Raw genomic sequence first — 13860 nt, 5'->3', positions numbered from 1 at the left:
CAAAAATAGCCTGCTGGCTCCCAGCAATTGGGAGCCGCAGGGATTTCATTGCATGCGCTGCAGTCTGGGGCACCATCCCTTCTCGGATGATTCAGGTCCACGTGATGCTGCGGGATCCAGGTACCAATTAACACTTACTAATACATCACTTCTAAACGCCACCACGACCTCTCTCGTCTCCTCTCCAGCCAGTTCCGGTCCCTGGGAGGCCGGTGAGCCCGGCGAGACCCACGGAGCCCCACGGCAGCCAGGTGTGAGCAGGTCCCCACGCCCCAGCACATCTCTGGGGCGATGCTTCTCCCCAGCCGCTCCCACAGGGCTCCTCAATGGAACCCGACCAACCCGACCGGCCGGGCAGGAGCGGGGTTTTGTGCTGCAAACGTAGCAGCGTGTTTCAGGTGTTGCTGTCACGGATGGAAGGGGAGCCAGGAGCGTGTTGGAGGTCACTTGCTACCAGCCTGGTGCTAGTGAAGTCCACTCCTCCTATCCCCTCGGAATTCATGGACTCGAGATTGCAAACGACTTCTGGCAGTGCAAATCGTTGCCCTTCTCCTCAGTCTGGGTCAGGTCCTTGGCTCTCTCCTCCGGGCGCAGCTGCTCTTTCTCACCTCCCTGACTGCAAAACAAGGGGAAAACAAGCTCGAGTGTGCCTGGTCCCGACCCCAGGTCTGCAGGGAGGGACATGGAGGGGGTGAGGGAGGCTCGTGTATCCCTTGCCGGCTCTCCGCCTTCGATTTACTTTGGAAAAAAAGAATTACTAATTGCTTTTAGAGTCTAAACCCACAGAGAGCTTCCTGGGGAGGCACTGCTTGATAGAAGACGAGTAATTTGACATTAAACCGCTGGCGCTTCGTGCCGAGGGGCCCCTTTGGAGTTCGGGGCTGTGCCTGCAGTGCTGGCCCCATCGCCCCCAGGGCTGGGCGCAGGATGGGCTCCCCAGCCCGTCTGTCACGCTGGGTCCCTGATCAGGGACAGACACGCGGGCAGTGGCGGCAGGTGACACGGGGTGACAAGGGGCAGAGCAGGCCTGGCTGTGCCTCTATGACCTGGGGGCGGGTGCAGCCGGGCCCCCACCGCTACACGGGCACCGCCAGTGCCACCATCCTCGGGGGCGCGGTGCCACCGCCGCCCCTTTCCAAGGGGTCGTTCCCCGCTGCGGAGCTGTAACACATCCCGCGGCTGCCGAGCGGCGACCCGCCGGTCCCTCCCGCCCCGGGACAAGCCCGGCCCTGCCCCGCCGGCCGCCCCCCCCCGCGCCGGGCGCCGCGCAGCCGCCGGCGCTCGCACTCCGCAGGCGCGGCCGGGCCGGGCCGCCCCGCCGGGGCGCGGGGGGGGCGGGACGGCGGCGGCCCGTGGGGCGACACAGCGGCGGGGCAGGCGGCGGCAGCGCTGGGACCGCGGCGGCCGCCGGGCTCGCCGGCAGACGGACGGACGGACGGACGGACGGACGCAGCACCGCACGGGAAGGCGGCAGGGCATGGGGAAGCGCGGCCGGCCGCGGAGGGAGCCGCGGAGCGAGCCGCGGAGCGCAGGGGCGGCCGGCGGGGCCCGGTGCCCCCTCGGGGACATCTGCAATACGAGCCCCGCGGCGGGCATGGACACCTTCCTCTACAACGTGCAGGTGCTGCTGGAGGCCGCCAGCTACCTGGAGCGGATCGAGAAGGAGAATAAAAGTAAGAGTGGGCTGGCGGCCGCGGCCGCGCGTGTGCGTGACCGCGGGGCGGTCAGGGGGGCTAAGAAAAAAACCCCAAACTTTCGGCTGGCTGCAGGGGCCGGCGACGCAGTGACAAAGGGCGCCGGGGCCGGCCTGCACCCCCCGCGGCAGAGGCGTGCGTGCGACCCCCTCCGCCACTGGGGAGACCTGGCCCGGGGGGAAAGTTTGGGATGGAGAGTGGAGCGGGACAGCGCGGGGAGAGGGGGCGCATCTCCGGTTCTCGGGGAGAGCGGCCTCGGAGGGGCACTGAGAGGGGCTGGGGGGGCGGCGGGCCCCGCGCGGAGCCAGAGCCGGTGGCGGAGCCGGAGCGGCGGGGGAGGAGGCGATGACACGTCCCCGCTCCCCCCGCCGGGGCATGGGCAGAGTCACGTAGGCAAGTGGTAGCGCTTGCCAGGTAGCCGGCGGGGAGGAGAGGGCAGGGCAGAGCAGTACAGGGCAGGGCGAGCGTCCGGTGCGGGGCGGTGGCCAGCCGCGCCGCTAGCCTCCTGCTCCGCGGGCGCGGAGGGTGCGCGTAGCCCGCGGCTTTTCCCTGGGGAGCGATCTCCCGAGCGGGCAGGCGGGCCGCGAGGGACGGCAGCACCGCGGGGAAGAAGCGCTTTGGGAACAAAGGGGCGGCCGTGGCCCGCGGCGGAGCGCGGCTGCGGACCCCGCGCAGTGGCGGAGCGCACTCCCGCGGCGCTGCGCCCGGCGCGCCCCGCCCCCGCGGGCGGACACATGGTTCGCACATGGAGCCAGCGCGCCGCGCTCATTGGCCGCCGCCTCCCGGGGGCGGGGCCTCGCGGGCCGCTCCGCCAATGCGCGGCGCCGGGGTCTCCCGTGTGACGTCACGCGTTGCCGAGCGGGCCGGGGGGGCGCGGGGCCGGAGGGGCTCGGCCGGGGGGGCTCGGCCCGAGGGGGCTCGGCCCGAGGGGGCTCGGCCCGGGGACTCCGGGGTCCTGCGAGCCCGGGGGTGTCGCAGGAAAACCCCTCCGGGAGCTCCGCTCCGCCACCGGCGCTTTGCCCTTGTTTTCCTCGGGTTTCTCTGTTATTCTTTGTTGTAGTCTTTATTTAGATTTTTAAAATTTTTCTACTTTTTTTTATTAAATTCAGTTTTTTACTCTTTTTTTTTTTTTTTCTCTGCCCTCTTCGGTTTTATGTTTGGGGTTTCCCCCCGGCCCCCCTTTTTCATTCGCGGAACATATGCTGCGTTTTCTTTTCCGTTTAACTTTACAAAGGGATCAGCGAGTCCCTCACCACGCGTCTCCACCGCACCATCACCCTCTCCTCGCCGTTCATCCCCTATGGCAGCTATAGGTCCCGTGCAGATGACGATATAGAGTGCCCTTGTTCTGCGGGAAAAGCTGCGTGCACGCAGGCTTCCAGGGAAAGGGATCCCACTGCGGAGAACCTGCTCTGCCGCTAAAGCTGCAGCCAAAAGCCCTTGTTCTTTGCTCGCCCAGAACAAATCCAGGCTGCTTTTCTGTTTTTGAAAGTTGACTTAATATTGGGGGCTGGGATTTTTTTCTCATGTGCTAATTGTTATTTCGTAATGAATCTGCAAAGCCGAGCGTCTGAGGAGCTGAGCTGCACCGCGAGCAGCAGCTGCGAGCAGGAAAATGACAGGAGACACCAGCAAGAATTTGTTTGCATGTGAAAACAGCAGCAGCCCTGGTTTGGAAATCGAGTGTGAGACCGCTGTTTTGGGTTTGTTTTTTCTCAGTGAGCCCTCTTGTTGTGAAGGGGAACTGTTAAAATCATGGCTTTTTTTCGAGGTTAGGGGGTGAGATAGAATTCTCCTTGCCGTTGAGATGGATAGTATCTGATCTTTTATATGCTCCATTTAAGAATGCATCGTTTTATATGGTTCCTTGTTTGGAGCTGGAAAATGAGTAGGACAGCAGGATAAAGGATTTTTTATTGCTAGGTTTTTAAAAGAGGTGTTTGCATCTAAACAATTCCATTCCTGAGCACTTGTTTTCACTGAAGCTTTTACTAATAATTGTTAAGGTCATAATGCTGAAAATCATCACTTTTATTAGGCAATTCTGCAAAACCTTTCAATATTTTAATTTGCAATCAGGACATTTTAGGGTGAGAAGTCCCATTTAACCAAAGGTTCAGCTAGTGAACGTGCTGTTCAGAACGTGACCGTCATAAACCAGGCAGATTTTACGTGTTGCTCCCAAACAAAGAAAAATGCTGCTGGGATTGGAAAACAATCTCTGAGCATTACTGGCCCTATCTAAACTAAGGAACAGCTGCAGAAGCGGGAGGGTTGTATCCTAATGTATATACATCTCCTTTCTGGGAAGGGATTTGCATGCGGAGCTCAAGTTATTGCACCAAGAGAATGCTGTGCCCTTTCCTCTGCCAGAGCAGGGGTGATTCCTCAGTGCACCCAGTGCTGGCAGCCTGGCAGAGACATTGCTAATGGCTGGTCATTCCTCATTACAGTCTCTGACCTCACAATTAGCAATAACAGGGGCAGCGAGCTCAAAAAAAGTTTGGTGATGGAGACTGCCAGCCTCGGTTGCAGTCAGACTTGGTGCTTGCCTGCTTCCTGCAGGATGCCCGGGTCATTTGACCACCGTGTTACGCAGGGCTGTAATGAGCTATTTTGGTGTTACTCCCATCAGGAAGGTGGCTGAGTCACAGCCCTGTTGTGCCAGGTGCTGTACACACAGGGGAGTGACAGTGCCCTGCCCCAAGGAAACAGTCTTAAAAAAACAGAGATGACAGATGGATGTTTGTCTCCTCCTGGCCAGGATGAGTGACGGGGACAGAGCTGGGTAAAGCACCAGGATGCTGGTTGGGAGCAGCATCACAGTGTGTGGAAGCTCAAGGGCTTTGGTAGCCAAAGGAAGGAATTTAAGGAAGGGCTGTTAAGGCTCTGAGAGCTCAGGGCGTTTTCCTCGTAGTTTTACAGTTTCTGATAAACCACACTCGGTGTCCTCATTCATTCTTCCACACCTTTGGTGGTTGTGCTAGGTTATTCACATTCTCAAAACACTGTCTTCAGCAGGAGCAGATGCTGTTTGGTAGAGGGGGCCCCCTGAGAGGTGGACACAACCTCTTCTCTTGTGGATTCAAGTGCTTGGATATCCCAGATGTGTGTGTCACACCTTCTGGTGGTAGAGGAGCAACTACAAGGATGTTTTCAGCCTCCAAAACACACCTACCCTTGTTTGCAGGTCAGTGGTGCAAGGCAGACAGTGGAGCCTTCCATGTTGAGGGCAGGACTTTCAGATAAGGCAGGAATTTCCTACCTGCCTGAAGCTCAGGGAGAAATATGGAGATGATTATGATTTACATTTGTAGGTCCCACATCCTATCTTTGTGGTCATGACTAATAGCAGAGGGGCCATGGGATGGCTGGGTGGTGTGGAAACAGAACCACAGGGCAGAGAGCCATGGAGCAGGGTAAGATGTACTGTCAGGGCTATGGCAAGGGGAGACAGTGTTCAGGAGTGGCCTCTCAGCGCCACCCTTATAGTATTCATTTACCTTTCGAAGTATTAGAATAAAAATTACCTGTGTTACACTGTGGTGACAGGGAAGGTTAGAGTGCTGTTATCAGACTCCTTGGGTAAGCTGGAGTATTTTAGCTACTGAAATATATCGGAATTATTTTTCCAGTTGAGCCTCTGGGAGTGAATAACAGTGCTGCCTGCCTTCTTGCTGCAGTTCTCATGGTGAGACCACAAAACCCAATCCCAACACACCTTGCTAACTGACATGTACAGGTTTCCAAATGACCTGTTTCTAGAAATTTAAGCTTGGTAGCCAGAGAATAGAAACATCACATGAAAAAAGTTACAGTGGCTGTTTTCAGAAATGAAAGTTGTGCTGAGGACAGCTCTGTTGGTGTATTTGTAACCTGTTGTGCTAGTTTGAAAACAAACCAGTGGGAGGCACCAAGTCAGAATAACAATTTAATGGAAATTAAAGAAAAGGAGAAAAAAAAGGTAAAAGAAAACACTATCAAACTGACAGAGTCAAGGTACAACCTGACACCCTGTTAGGCAGGGTGGTGGTAGCAGTCTGGTAGAATGGTGGCTGCAGTCCTCTGAAGCAGTGATCCTGTAGTGAAGCAGTCTGCTCTTCCTCTGGAAGTCCAGTGGTGGCTGTGTAGCTCCTGTCCTCTGGAAATCCAGTGGGAAGCCAGTGTCTCTGGTGTTCAGCCTCAGCTTATATCCACGCTGGGATGCTTGGTTCCTCCCTCTGGGTGGAGCATCTCACAATGGGGTAACAAGTCATGAGGCAGAGTGTTGATTAGGCTAATTAACAGAAGATAATCCGGAGGGAGTTATCTCTGAGTCAGGCGGCAGGACAATGATGGGCAATTAACAGAAAGATAGTCTGGGGGGAGGAGGCAAGGAAACACTGCCCCACCTGATTTTAACAGCTGATGGGGATGGTAATAGAATACACTGCAACCCAGGACATTATCCACCCCTTATTCTATTACCATCTACATTATCCCAAATCAATACCTTCTTAAACTCTAAAACACACATACATATATACATATATATATATATATATATATATATACACACACAGTGAAACCTACACACCGTTCTCACCTAAGATTAGGTCTCCTTGTGGTACACAACGGGTTTCCCCATCTTTCTGCATTACCCACCAAGTGCAACCAGGTCCTTGAGCAAAGACAATCCCACGGATGGGTTTGTCTTTGCCTGAGGTGGGATTAATCCAAACAGTCTTTCCTAAAATACCTCTCAGGTGTACCACAGGGACTCTATCTCCATCCACTGTGTGCAAGGGTTCAGACTCGGCAGGACCAGCTCGATTGATGGACCCTCGGGTATTGACTATCCAGGTGGCCTTTGCTAAGTTCATTTCCCAATTTTTGAAGGTCCCCCCACCAAGTGCCTTTAGGGTAGTTTTAAGTAGTCCATTGCAGCGTTCAACTTTTCCAGCAGCTGGTGCATGATAAGGAATATGATATATCCATTCGATACCGTGTTCTCTGGCCCAGGTGTTGATGAGACTGTTCTTAAAATGAGTCCCGTTGTCTGACTCGATCCTGTCAGGGGTGCCATGTCTCCACAGGACTTGCTTTTCCAGGCCCAGGATGGTGTTCCGGGCTGTAGCATGAGGCACAGGGTAGGTCTCCAGCCATCCAGTGGTTGCTTCAACCATGGTCAACACGTAGTGCTTGCCTTGGCGGGTTTGGGGAAGGGTGATGTAGTCAACTTGCCAGGCTTCACCATATCTGTACTTTGACCATCGTCCACCATACCACAGAGGCTTCACCCGCTTGGCCTGTTTGATTGCAGCACAGGTCTCACAACTGTGGATGACCTGTGAGATGCTGTCCATGGAAAGGTCCACCCCTCGGTCACGGGCCCATCGGTATGTTGCATCTCTCCCCTGATGACCAGAGGCATCATGGGCCCAACGAGCTAGGAATAATTCTCCCTTGTGCTGCCAGTCCAGATCCACCTGTGATACTTTCACCTTGGCAGCTCGGTCCACCTGCTCGTTGTTGCGATGCTCTTCATTAGCCCGACTCTTGGGTACGTGCGCATCCACGTGTCGAACTTTCACGGTCAGCTTCTCTACTCGGGCAGCGATGTCCTGCCAAATCTCAGCGGCCCAGATGGGTTTCCCTCTGCGCTGCCAGTTGGCCTTTCTCCAGCGATCCAGCCATCCCCACAGAGCATTAGCTACCATCCATGAGTCGGTGTAGAGATAGAGCCTCGGCCACTTCTCTCGTTCAGCGATATCCAAAGCCAGCTGGACGGCTTTAAGCTCTGCAACCTGACTCGATCCACCTTGTCCCTCGGTAGCCTGTGCAACTTGTCGTGTGGGGCTCCATACTGCAGCTTTCCACTTTCGATTAGCGCCTACAATTCGGCAGGAACCATCAGTGAAGAGGGCATAACGTCTTTCAGTCTCCGGTAGCTCATTATATGGTGGGGCTTCCTCAGCACGAGTCACTTGCTCTTCCTCTTCTTCAGAGGATAATCCAAAAGTCTCACCTTCAGGCCAATTTGTTATAATTTCTAGAATCCCAGGGCGATTCGGGTTTCCAATACGGGCACGCTGTGTGATGAGGGCGATCCACTTGCTCCATGTGGTGTCGGTGGCATGATGCGTGGAAGGAACCTTTCCCTTGAACATCCAACCCAGCACCGGTAGTCGGGGTGCCAGAAGCAACTGTGCTTCAGTGCCAATTACCTCTGAGGCAGCTTGGACTCCTTCATAGGCTGCCAAGATTTCCTTCTCTGTGGGAGTGTAGTTGGCTTCAGACCCTCTGTAGCTTCGGCTCCAGAATCCCAGTGGTCGGCCCCGAGTCTCACCAGGCACCTTCTGCCAGAGGCTCCAGGACAGACCATTGTTCCCGGCTGCAGAGTAGAGCACATTCTTCACCTCTGGTCCTGTCCTGACTGGGCCAAGGGCTACCGCATGAGCGATTTCCTGCTTGATCTGGGCAAAGGCTTGCTGCTGTTCGGGGCCCCAGTGGAAATCATTCTTCTTGCGGGTAACCAGGTAGAGAGGGCTCACGATCTGGCTGTACTCGGGAATGTGCATCCTCCAGAAACCTATGGCGCCTAGGAAAGCTTGTGTTTCCTTCTTGCTGGTCGGTGGAGACATCGCAGTGATCTTATTGATGACCTCAGTGGGAATCTGACGTCGTCCATCTTGCCACTTTACTCCCAGGAACTGGATCTCTCGGGCAGGTCCCTTGACTTTGCTCCTTTTGATGGCAAAGCCAGCTTCCAGGAGAATCTGGATGATTTTCTCTCCTTTCTCAAACACTTCCTTTGCTGTGTTTCCCCACACGATGATGTCATCAATGTATTGCAGATGTTCTGGAGCCTCACCCTTTTCCAATGCAGTCTGCATCAGTCCGTGGCAAATGGTGGGACTGTGCTTCCACCCCTGGGGCAGTCGGTTCCAGGTGTATTGCACACCCTTCCAGGTAAAAGCAAACTGGGGCCTGCATTCTGCTGCCAAAGGAATGGAGAAGAAGGCATTGGCAATGTCAATAGTGGCGTACCACTTCGCTGCTTTGGACTCCAGCTCGTACTGAAGTTCCAACATGTCTGGCACAGCGGCGCTCAGTGGTGGCGTGACCTCATTCAGGCCACGGTAGTCCACCGTCAGCCTCCATTCTCCACTGGACTTACGCACTGGCCATATAGGGCTGTTGAAAGGTGAATGGGCCTTGCTGACCACCCCTTGGCTCTCCAGTTTGCGAATCATCTCATGGATGGGAACCACAGAGTCTCTGTTGGTGCGGTATTGCCGACGGTGCACTGTTGCTGTGGCGATTGGCACCTGTTGTTCTGCAACTCTTAGCAGTCCCACGGCAGAGGGGTCATCAGAGAGGCCAGGCAATGTACTCAGTTGTCTGATATCTTCTGTCTCCACAGCAGCTATCCCAAAAGCCCAACGATGTCCTTTTGGGTCCTTGAAATATCCATTTCTGAGATAGTCTATGCCGAGAATGCACGGGGCCTCCGGGCCAGTCACGATGGGGTGTTTCTGCCACTCGTTCCCAGTTAAACTCACTTCAGCTTCCAGTACAGTCAGCTGCTGGGATCCTCCTGTCACCCCAGAAATAGAAATGGGTTCTGCTCCCACATACCTTGATGGCATCAGAGTACATTGAGCACCGGTGTCAACCAAAGCCGTGTATCTTTGTGGGTCAGATGTGCCAGGCCATCGGACCCACACAGTCCAAAAGACCCGATTCTCCCTTTCCTCTACCTGGCTAGAGGCAGGGCCCCTCTATTCCTGGTCATGTTGCATGTTGCTCCCTTCCGGTGAATACGTTCCTGAGGTCCCTTCAAGAGGATCGGTCATAGTATCATTCCGGTACCGTCTGGAGTTCTGTGTGCGGGAGACCGGAGCAACGTTGACTCTAGATGCGCTTCTTGTGGTAGTTGTCCCTCTTTTTAGTTCACGTACCCGAGCTGCTAAGGAGGAGGTGGGTTTTCCATCCCACTTACTCATGTCTTCTCCATGTTCCCGAAGGAAAAACCAGAGATTACCTCGTGGGGTGTATCCTCTCTCCCTGGTTGGGGGTCGCCGGCTCCTAATGGCAGAGACTCTTGTTGGTTCTGGTGGGATGTGGTAAATCTCTTCCTTAAGTTCCTTTTTCAGTTTCTGATGGCCTTCTTCAATCAAGCTCCGGACTTGCTCAGCCAAAAGACTTGTTTCCACGGATGAGACATGGGTGCGAAACGGGGCTGTGACGGTGTCCTCGTAAATCCTCAGTTTGTTCACCAAGACGCCCACCCTGTCCTCGCCTTCCCTCCATTGCAGTGTTGCCAGGTAACGGGAGTATATCTCTGGTCCAAGGCGTGCGAACCTCAGCCACATCTGTGACGTGCACTGGACACCATCTGGGCTCTTAGGAAACCTCTCATCTTCTGAGAAAATGATCTCCAGCACAGCCAATTCCCTCAGGCACCGGATACCTTGTTCCATTGTGCTCCATTTTCCTTGGTGCACCTGGAGGTCTTCTTTACAAAGGTACCTGTCCCTTACACTTGTAAGCAGTCGCCGCCAGAGGCTGAGGGTTTCTTGGGTTCTCCCAATCCCCTGGTCAATGACCACATCCCGGGACAGAGATCCCAGTTGCCTGGCCTCACTTCCGTCCAGAATGGTGTCATTGGCTGCAGCGTCCCAGATGCGGAGCAGCCAGGTCAGGATAGACTCGTTCGTCTGGCGGGTGAATTCCCTCCGCAGGTCTCGCAGCTCACCCAGGGATAGCGACCGAGTGATGATCTCTGGCTCTGCCTCTTCTGCTGGGTGCGAAGGTCCTGCTGCATCCTCGTCAGTCACTATGCGGACTGATTTGCTTTTTGATTTCTTCTTCTGCACGGGGGCAACTGCAATCGGTTTAGGCTGTTCTGGTTCAGTGATGGTTTGCGTGGGGACGCTGACAGTGCTTTTGGTTCCCTTCTCCTCTGTGTCAGTCTGCGTGGACATGGACGCTGTTTTCTTGCGTCTGGGTTCTTTCTCCTCTGTGTCAGTCTGCGTGGACATGGACGCTGTTGTCTTGTGTCTGGGTTCTTTCTCCTCTGTGTCAGTCTGCGTGGACATGGACGCTGTTGTTTTGCATTTGGTTTCTTTCTCCTCTGTGTCAGTCTGCGTAGACATGGACGCTGTTGTCTTGCATCTGGGTTCTTTCTCCTCGGTGACAGTCTGCGTAGACATGGACGCTGTTGCTTTGCATTTGGTTCCTTTCTCCTCTGTGTCAGTCTGCGTAGGCATGGTGTTTGTTGCTCTGCTTTTTTTTCCTCCCTCATCCTGAGGATGCTGTGCCATAGCTCTGATTCTAAGCATGGTGTACATGGTGCAGGCTGTACAGAGAAGACAAAGCAGAACTGACAGCAAGTTTATGCCGTCTTTGACATCCAGAGGGAATTCAATATTTTCAAAAACTGCTGTGCCTGGCCTGAAAGGCTGGAAGAAACCACTCTCTACTCCTCCCACCAGGGGCTGGGTGCGATTGTTGAGGAGATCCCAGACATAGGAGCCCAGACTAGGACAGCCAAACAAAACTGAGTATATACTCCGAATGGTATTCATCGCCTCACAGGTTATTATGCTGTAGACATAATAAACCATTAAAGCAATTCTCATACCATTCCCTGGTTTTAACAGGAGTAATACTACAGGCAGGTAGTTCCCCATGTGAGGAAAAATATAGAGAGCAAGATACAGTACCCACATAGACAAGCTGAGCACCATGGTGAATAGGTTTCCGTTAACACAAAATTGTAATTCTGACTTTCTCTCAGAGCTGCCCCACGTTGGGCGCCAAATTATGTGCTAGTTTGAAAACAAACCAGTGGGAGGCACCAAGTCAGAATAACAATTTAATGGAAATTAAAGAAAAGGAGAAAAAAAAGGTAAAAGAAAACACTATCAAACTGACAGAGTCAAGGTACAACCTGACACCCTGTTAGGCAGGGTGGTGGTAGCAGTCTGGTAGAATGGTGGCTGCAGTCCTCTGAAGCAGTGATCCTGTAGTGAAGCAGTCTGCTCTTCCTCTGGAAGTCCAGTGGTGGCTGTGTAGCTCCTGTCCTCTGGAAATCCAGTGGGAAGCCAGTGTCTCTGGTGTTCAGCCTCAGCTTATATCCACGCTGGGATGCTTGGTTCCTCCCTCTGGGTGGAGCATCTCACAATGGGGTAACAAGTCATGAGGCAGAGTGTTGATTAGGCTAATTAACAGAAGATAATCCGGAGGGAGTTATCTCTGAGTCAGGCGGCAGGACAATGATGGGCAATTAACAGAAAGATAGTCTGGGGGGAGGAGGCAAGGAAACACTGCCCCACCTGATTTTAACAGCTGATGGGGATGGTAATAGAATACACTGCAACCCAGGACACCTGTGCAAGTGCCACTTCATGAATAAGCATGGCTGAAAATCTGTAGCAGCAGAAATGCTGTAATTTGGAAGATGTTTTTTAAGGAGACCTGGAGTAAACTCAGCTGAGGTTTAGTATGTGTCAGGCATCCCCTTTGTGTGTGTGGACTCATGTTTTTGTCAGTAGGAGTTGCACAAACATGTGATGAATCCTTCTGATATGATAACTTACCTGTAATAGACATGGTGTGTAATACATTCTGATCTCACTACACATACAGACCTGTGTTGCCATATCCTTTTCCAAAAGCATGAAGGCAGTCAAGTTGCTGTAACAGGGGGGGCAAGTTCACAAGTCTAATAGAGGTGTGTATGCATGGGACAGTGGACTTTGGTCCCTCACAGGAGACAGCTAGATCTTCTTCAAGTCCTGGCTGTGTTTATTGATCTTCTGACCAGGAGTAACAAATGTGTGATCTTAGATTTGTCCTTTGCTCCTGAATAATTCTCTCTGAGGCAGAGGACAACTGAGCCTTGGGGATGAGTTAACAGTATCTTCATCATGTGGCTCCTTCCATTGTTTATGTGCTGTTTAGGGTCTTTTTTTGACAAACCAAGAAATACCAGAGCCCTGTAATTAGCAGAGCGCAAAAGAAGTTGAGACTGCCTTTGGTCTGTGTGCAGAGCTCCCATTGAATCAATGAGAGCGGAACACGTGGCTCAAGGTCAGTGTAGATGGTCTTGGATCTTATGGTGATATGATATATAGAGCAGTGTGGGACCTCGTTATTCATATATTTTTCATCCAGCTCACAGTAAACCCCTTTCATTCCTCCTGGTTCATGACCTGGCCACAGTGATTCATGTGTTAGCCACTTCCAGGTTGGGGTATTTTGACTCATGCTGTTTGGACCTCAGCATAGAATTCAGAAGGAAGCCACAACAGAAGAAATGATAGGGCAGAGGTAAAACCATGGAACTGTGCCAGAAGCACCGCTGAGAACTGATCACATCCCTTGTCAGCAGAGCATCCTGAGAGCCGGCAGAGAAGCACCTTCTGCTGCTGGCTGAAGAACCCTACCTTCTTGTTATTTAGCTGAAGGACTCTGTATATTTTTTTCTTACGGGAATTCCTCTTAATTTTGCGGCTGGATCAGTTAAGTGACATAATCAAAGTCACAGAATAAAATGCTGACTCAGTATAAATTGGGGCACAGCACAGGTCTGAAAACAGAGCTCATCTCCTGGGGAGAAGGAACAAGTAGCCCAAAGAGCCAGTAGATCTGTGGTTTTTACCTTACTGTTTGGCGGAACTTGGTCTTTGAATCAGTCTGCACTTCATTCCTGTTCAAACTCTTGGATATCCCAGGGGTTTGGTTCTGAGAAACATCTGTCCTCAGTGGTGGATGGGTTCCAGATACCAGTGGGAGTGCTGAAAGGGATTATCTGATGCCTTGTGACAGAGTGAGGCTCCCGGATGAGAAATGAGGCTGTGTCCTACAGGCTCTTGTAGGTGCCTTAGTGAAGGTGTTGCAAGCCTTGGAAGGGAGTTGAGTAGGTGGGACTTGGGTTGTTCTCCATTCTGCTGCTGCAAGTCCTGCAATACTGAGCTGTTACAGTCATGACAACAAGAGACCTGGTTGTTACAGTGTGTGCTGATAGGTTGTTCAGATGTTGTTCCCCTCACTAGAGAAACAGGACTGGTATGGATCTGATGTTCCCAAAAATTTGGGGATCTTTGTGAATCTTTGCACTGTTCTGAGAGTGCCAGAAAATGGTTCCTGCTGGGGATCTCTGTCCATGCTTTGATTG

General features: G+C 53.1%; 1 protein-coding gene across 1 annotated transcript in view; it reads left to right on the top strand.

Annotated features, from left to right (window-relative positions):
- Positions 1 to 1382: 1382 nt before the first annotated feature.
- MXI1 (MAX interactor 1, dimerization protein) overlaps positions 1383 to 13860 on the top strand; it is a 63292-nt gene continuing 50814 nt past the window's right edge. The window contains exon 1 of the mRNA XM_032115767.1: positions 1383 to 1673. Within this exon, the coding sequence (XP_031971658.1) occupies positions 1478 to 1673 (196 nt within the window). The 5' untranslated portion in view covers positions 1383 to 1477. The remainder of the gene's footprint in view (positions 1674 to 13860) is intronic.

Source organism: Corvus moneduloides, chromosome 8 (assembly GCF_009650955.1).
Source record: "Corvus moneduloides isolate bCorMon1 chromosome 8, bCorMon1.pri, whole genome shotgun sequence".
NCBI lineage: Eukaryota > Metazoa > Chordata > Aves > Passeriformes > Corvidae > Corvus > Corvus moneduloides.
This window is presented reverse-complemented; position numbering and strand designations above follow the sequence as displayed.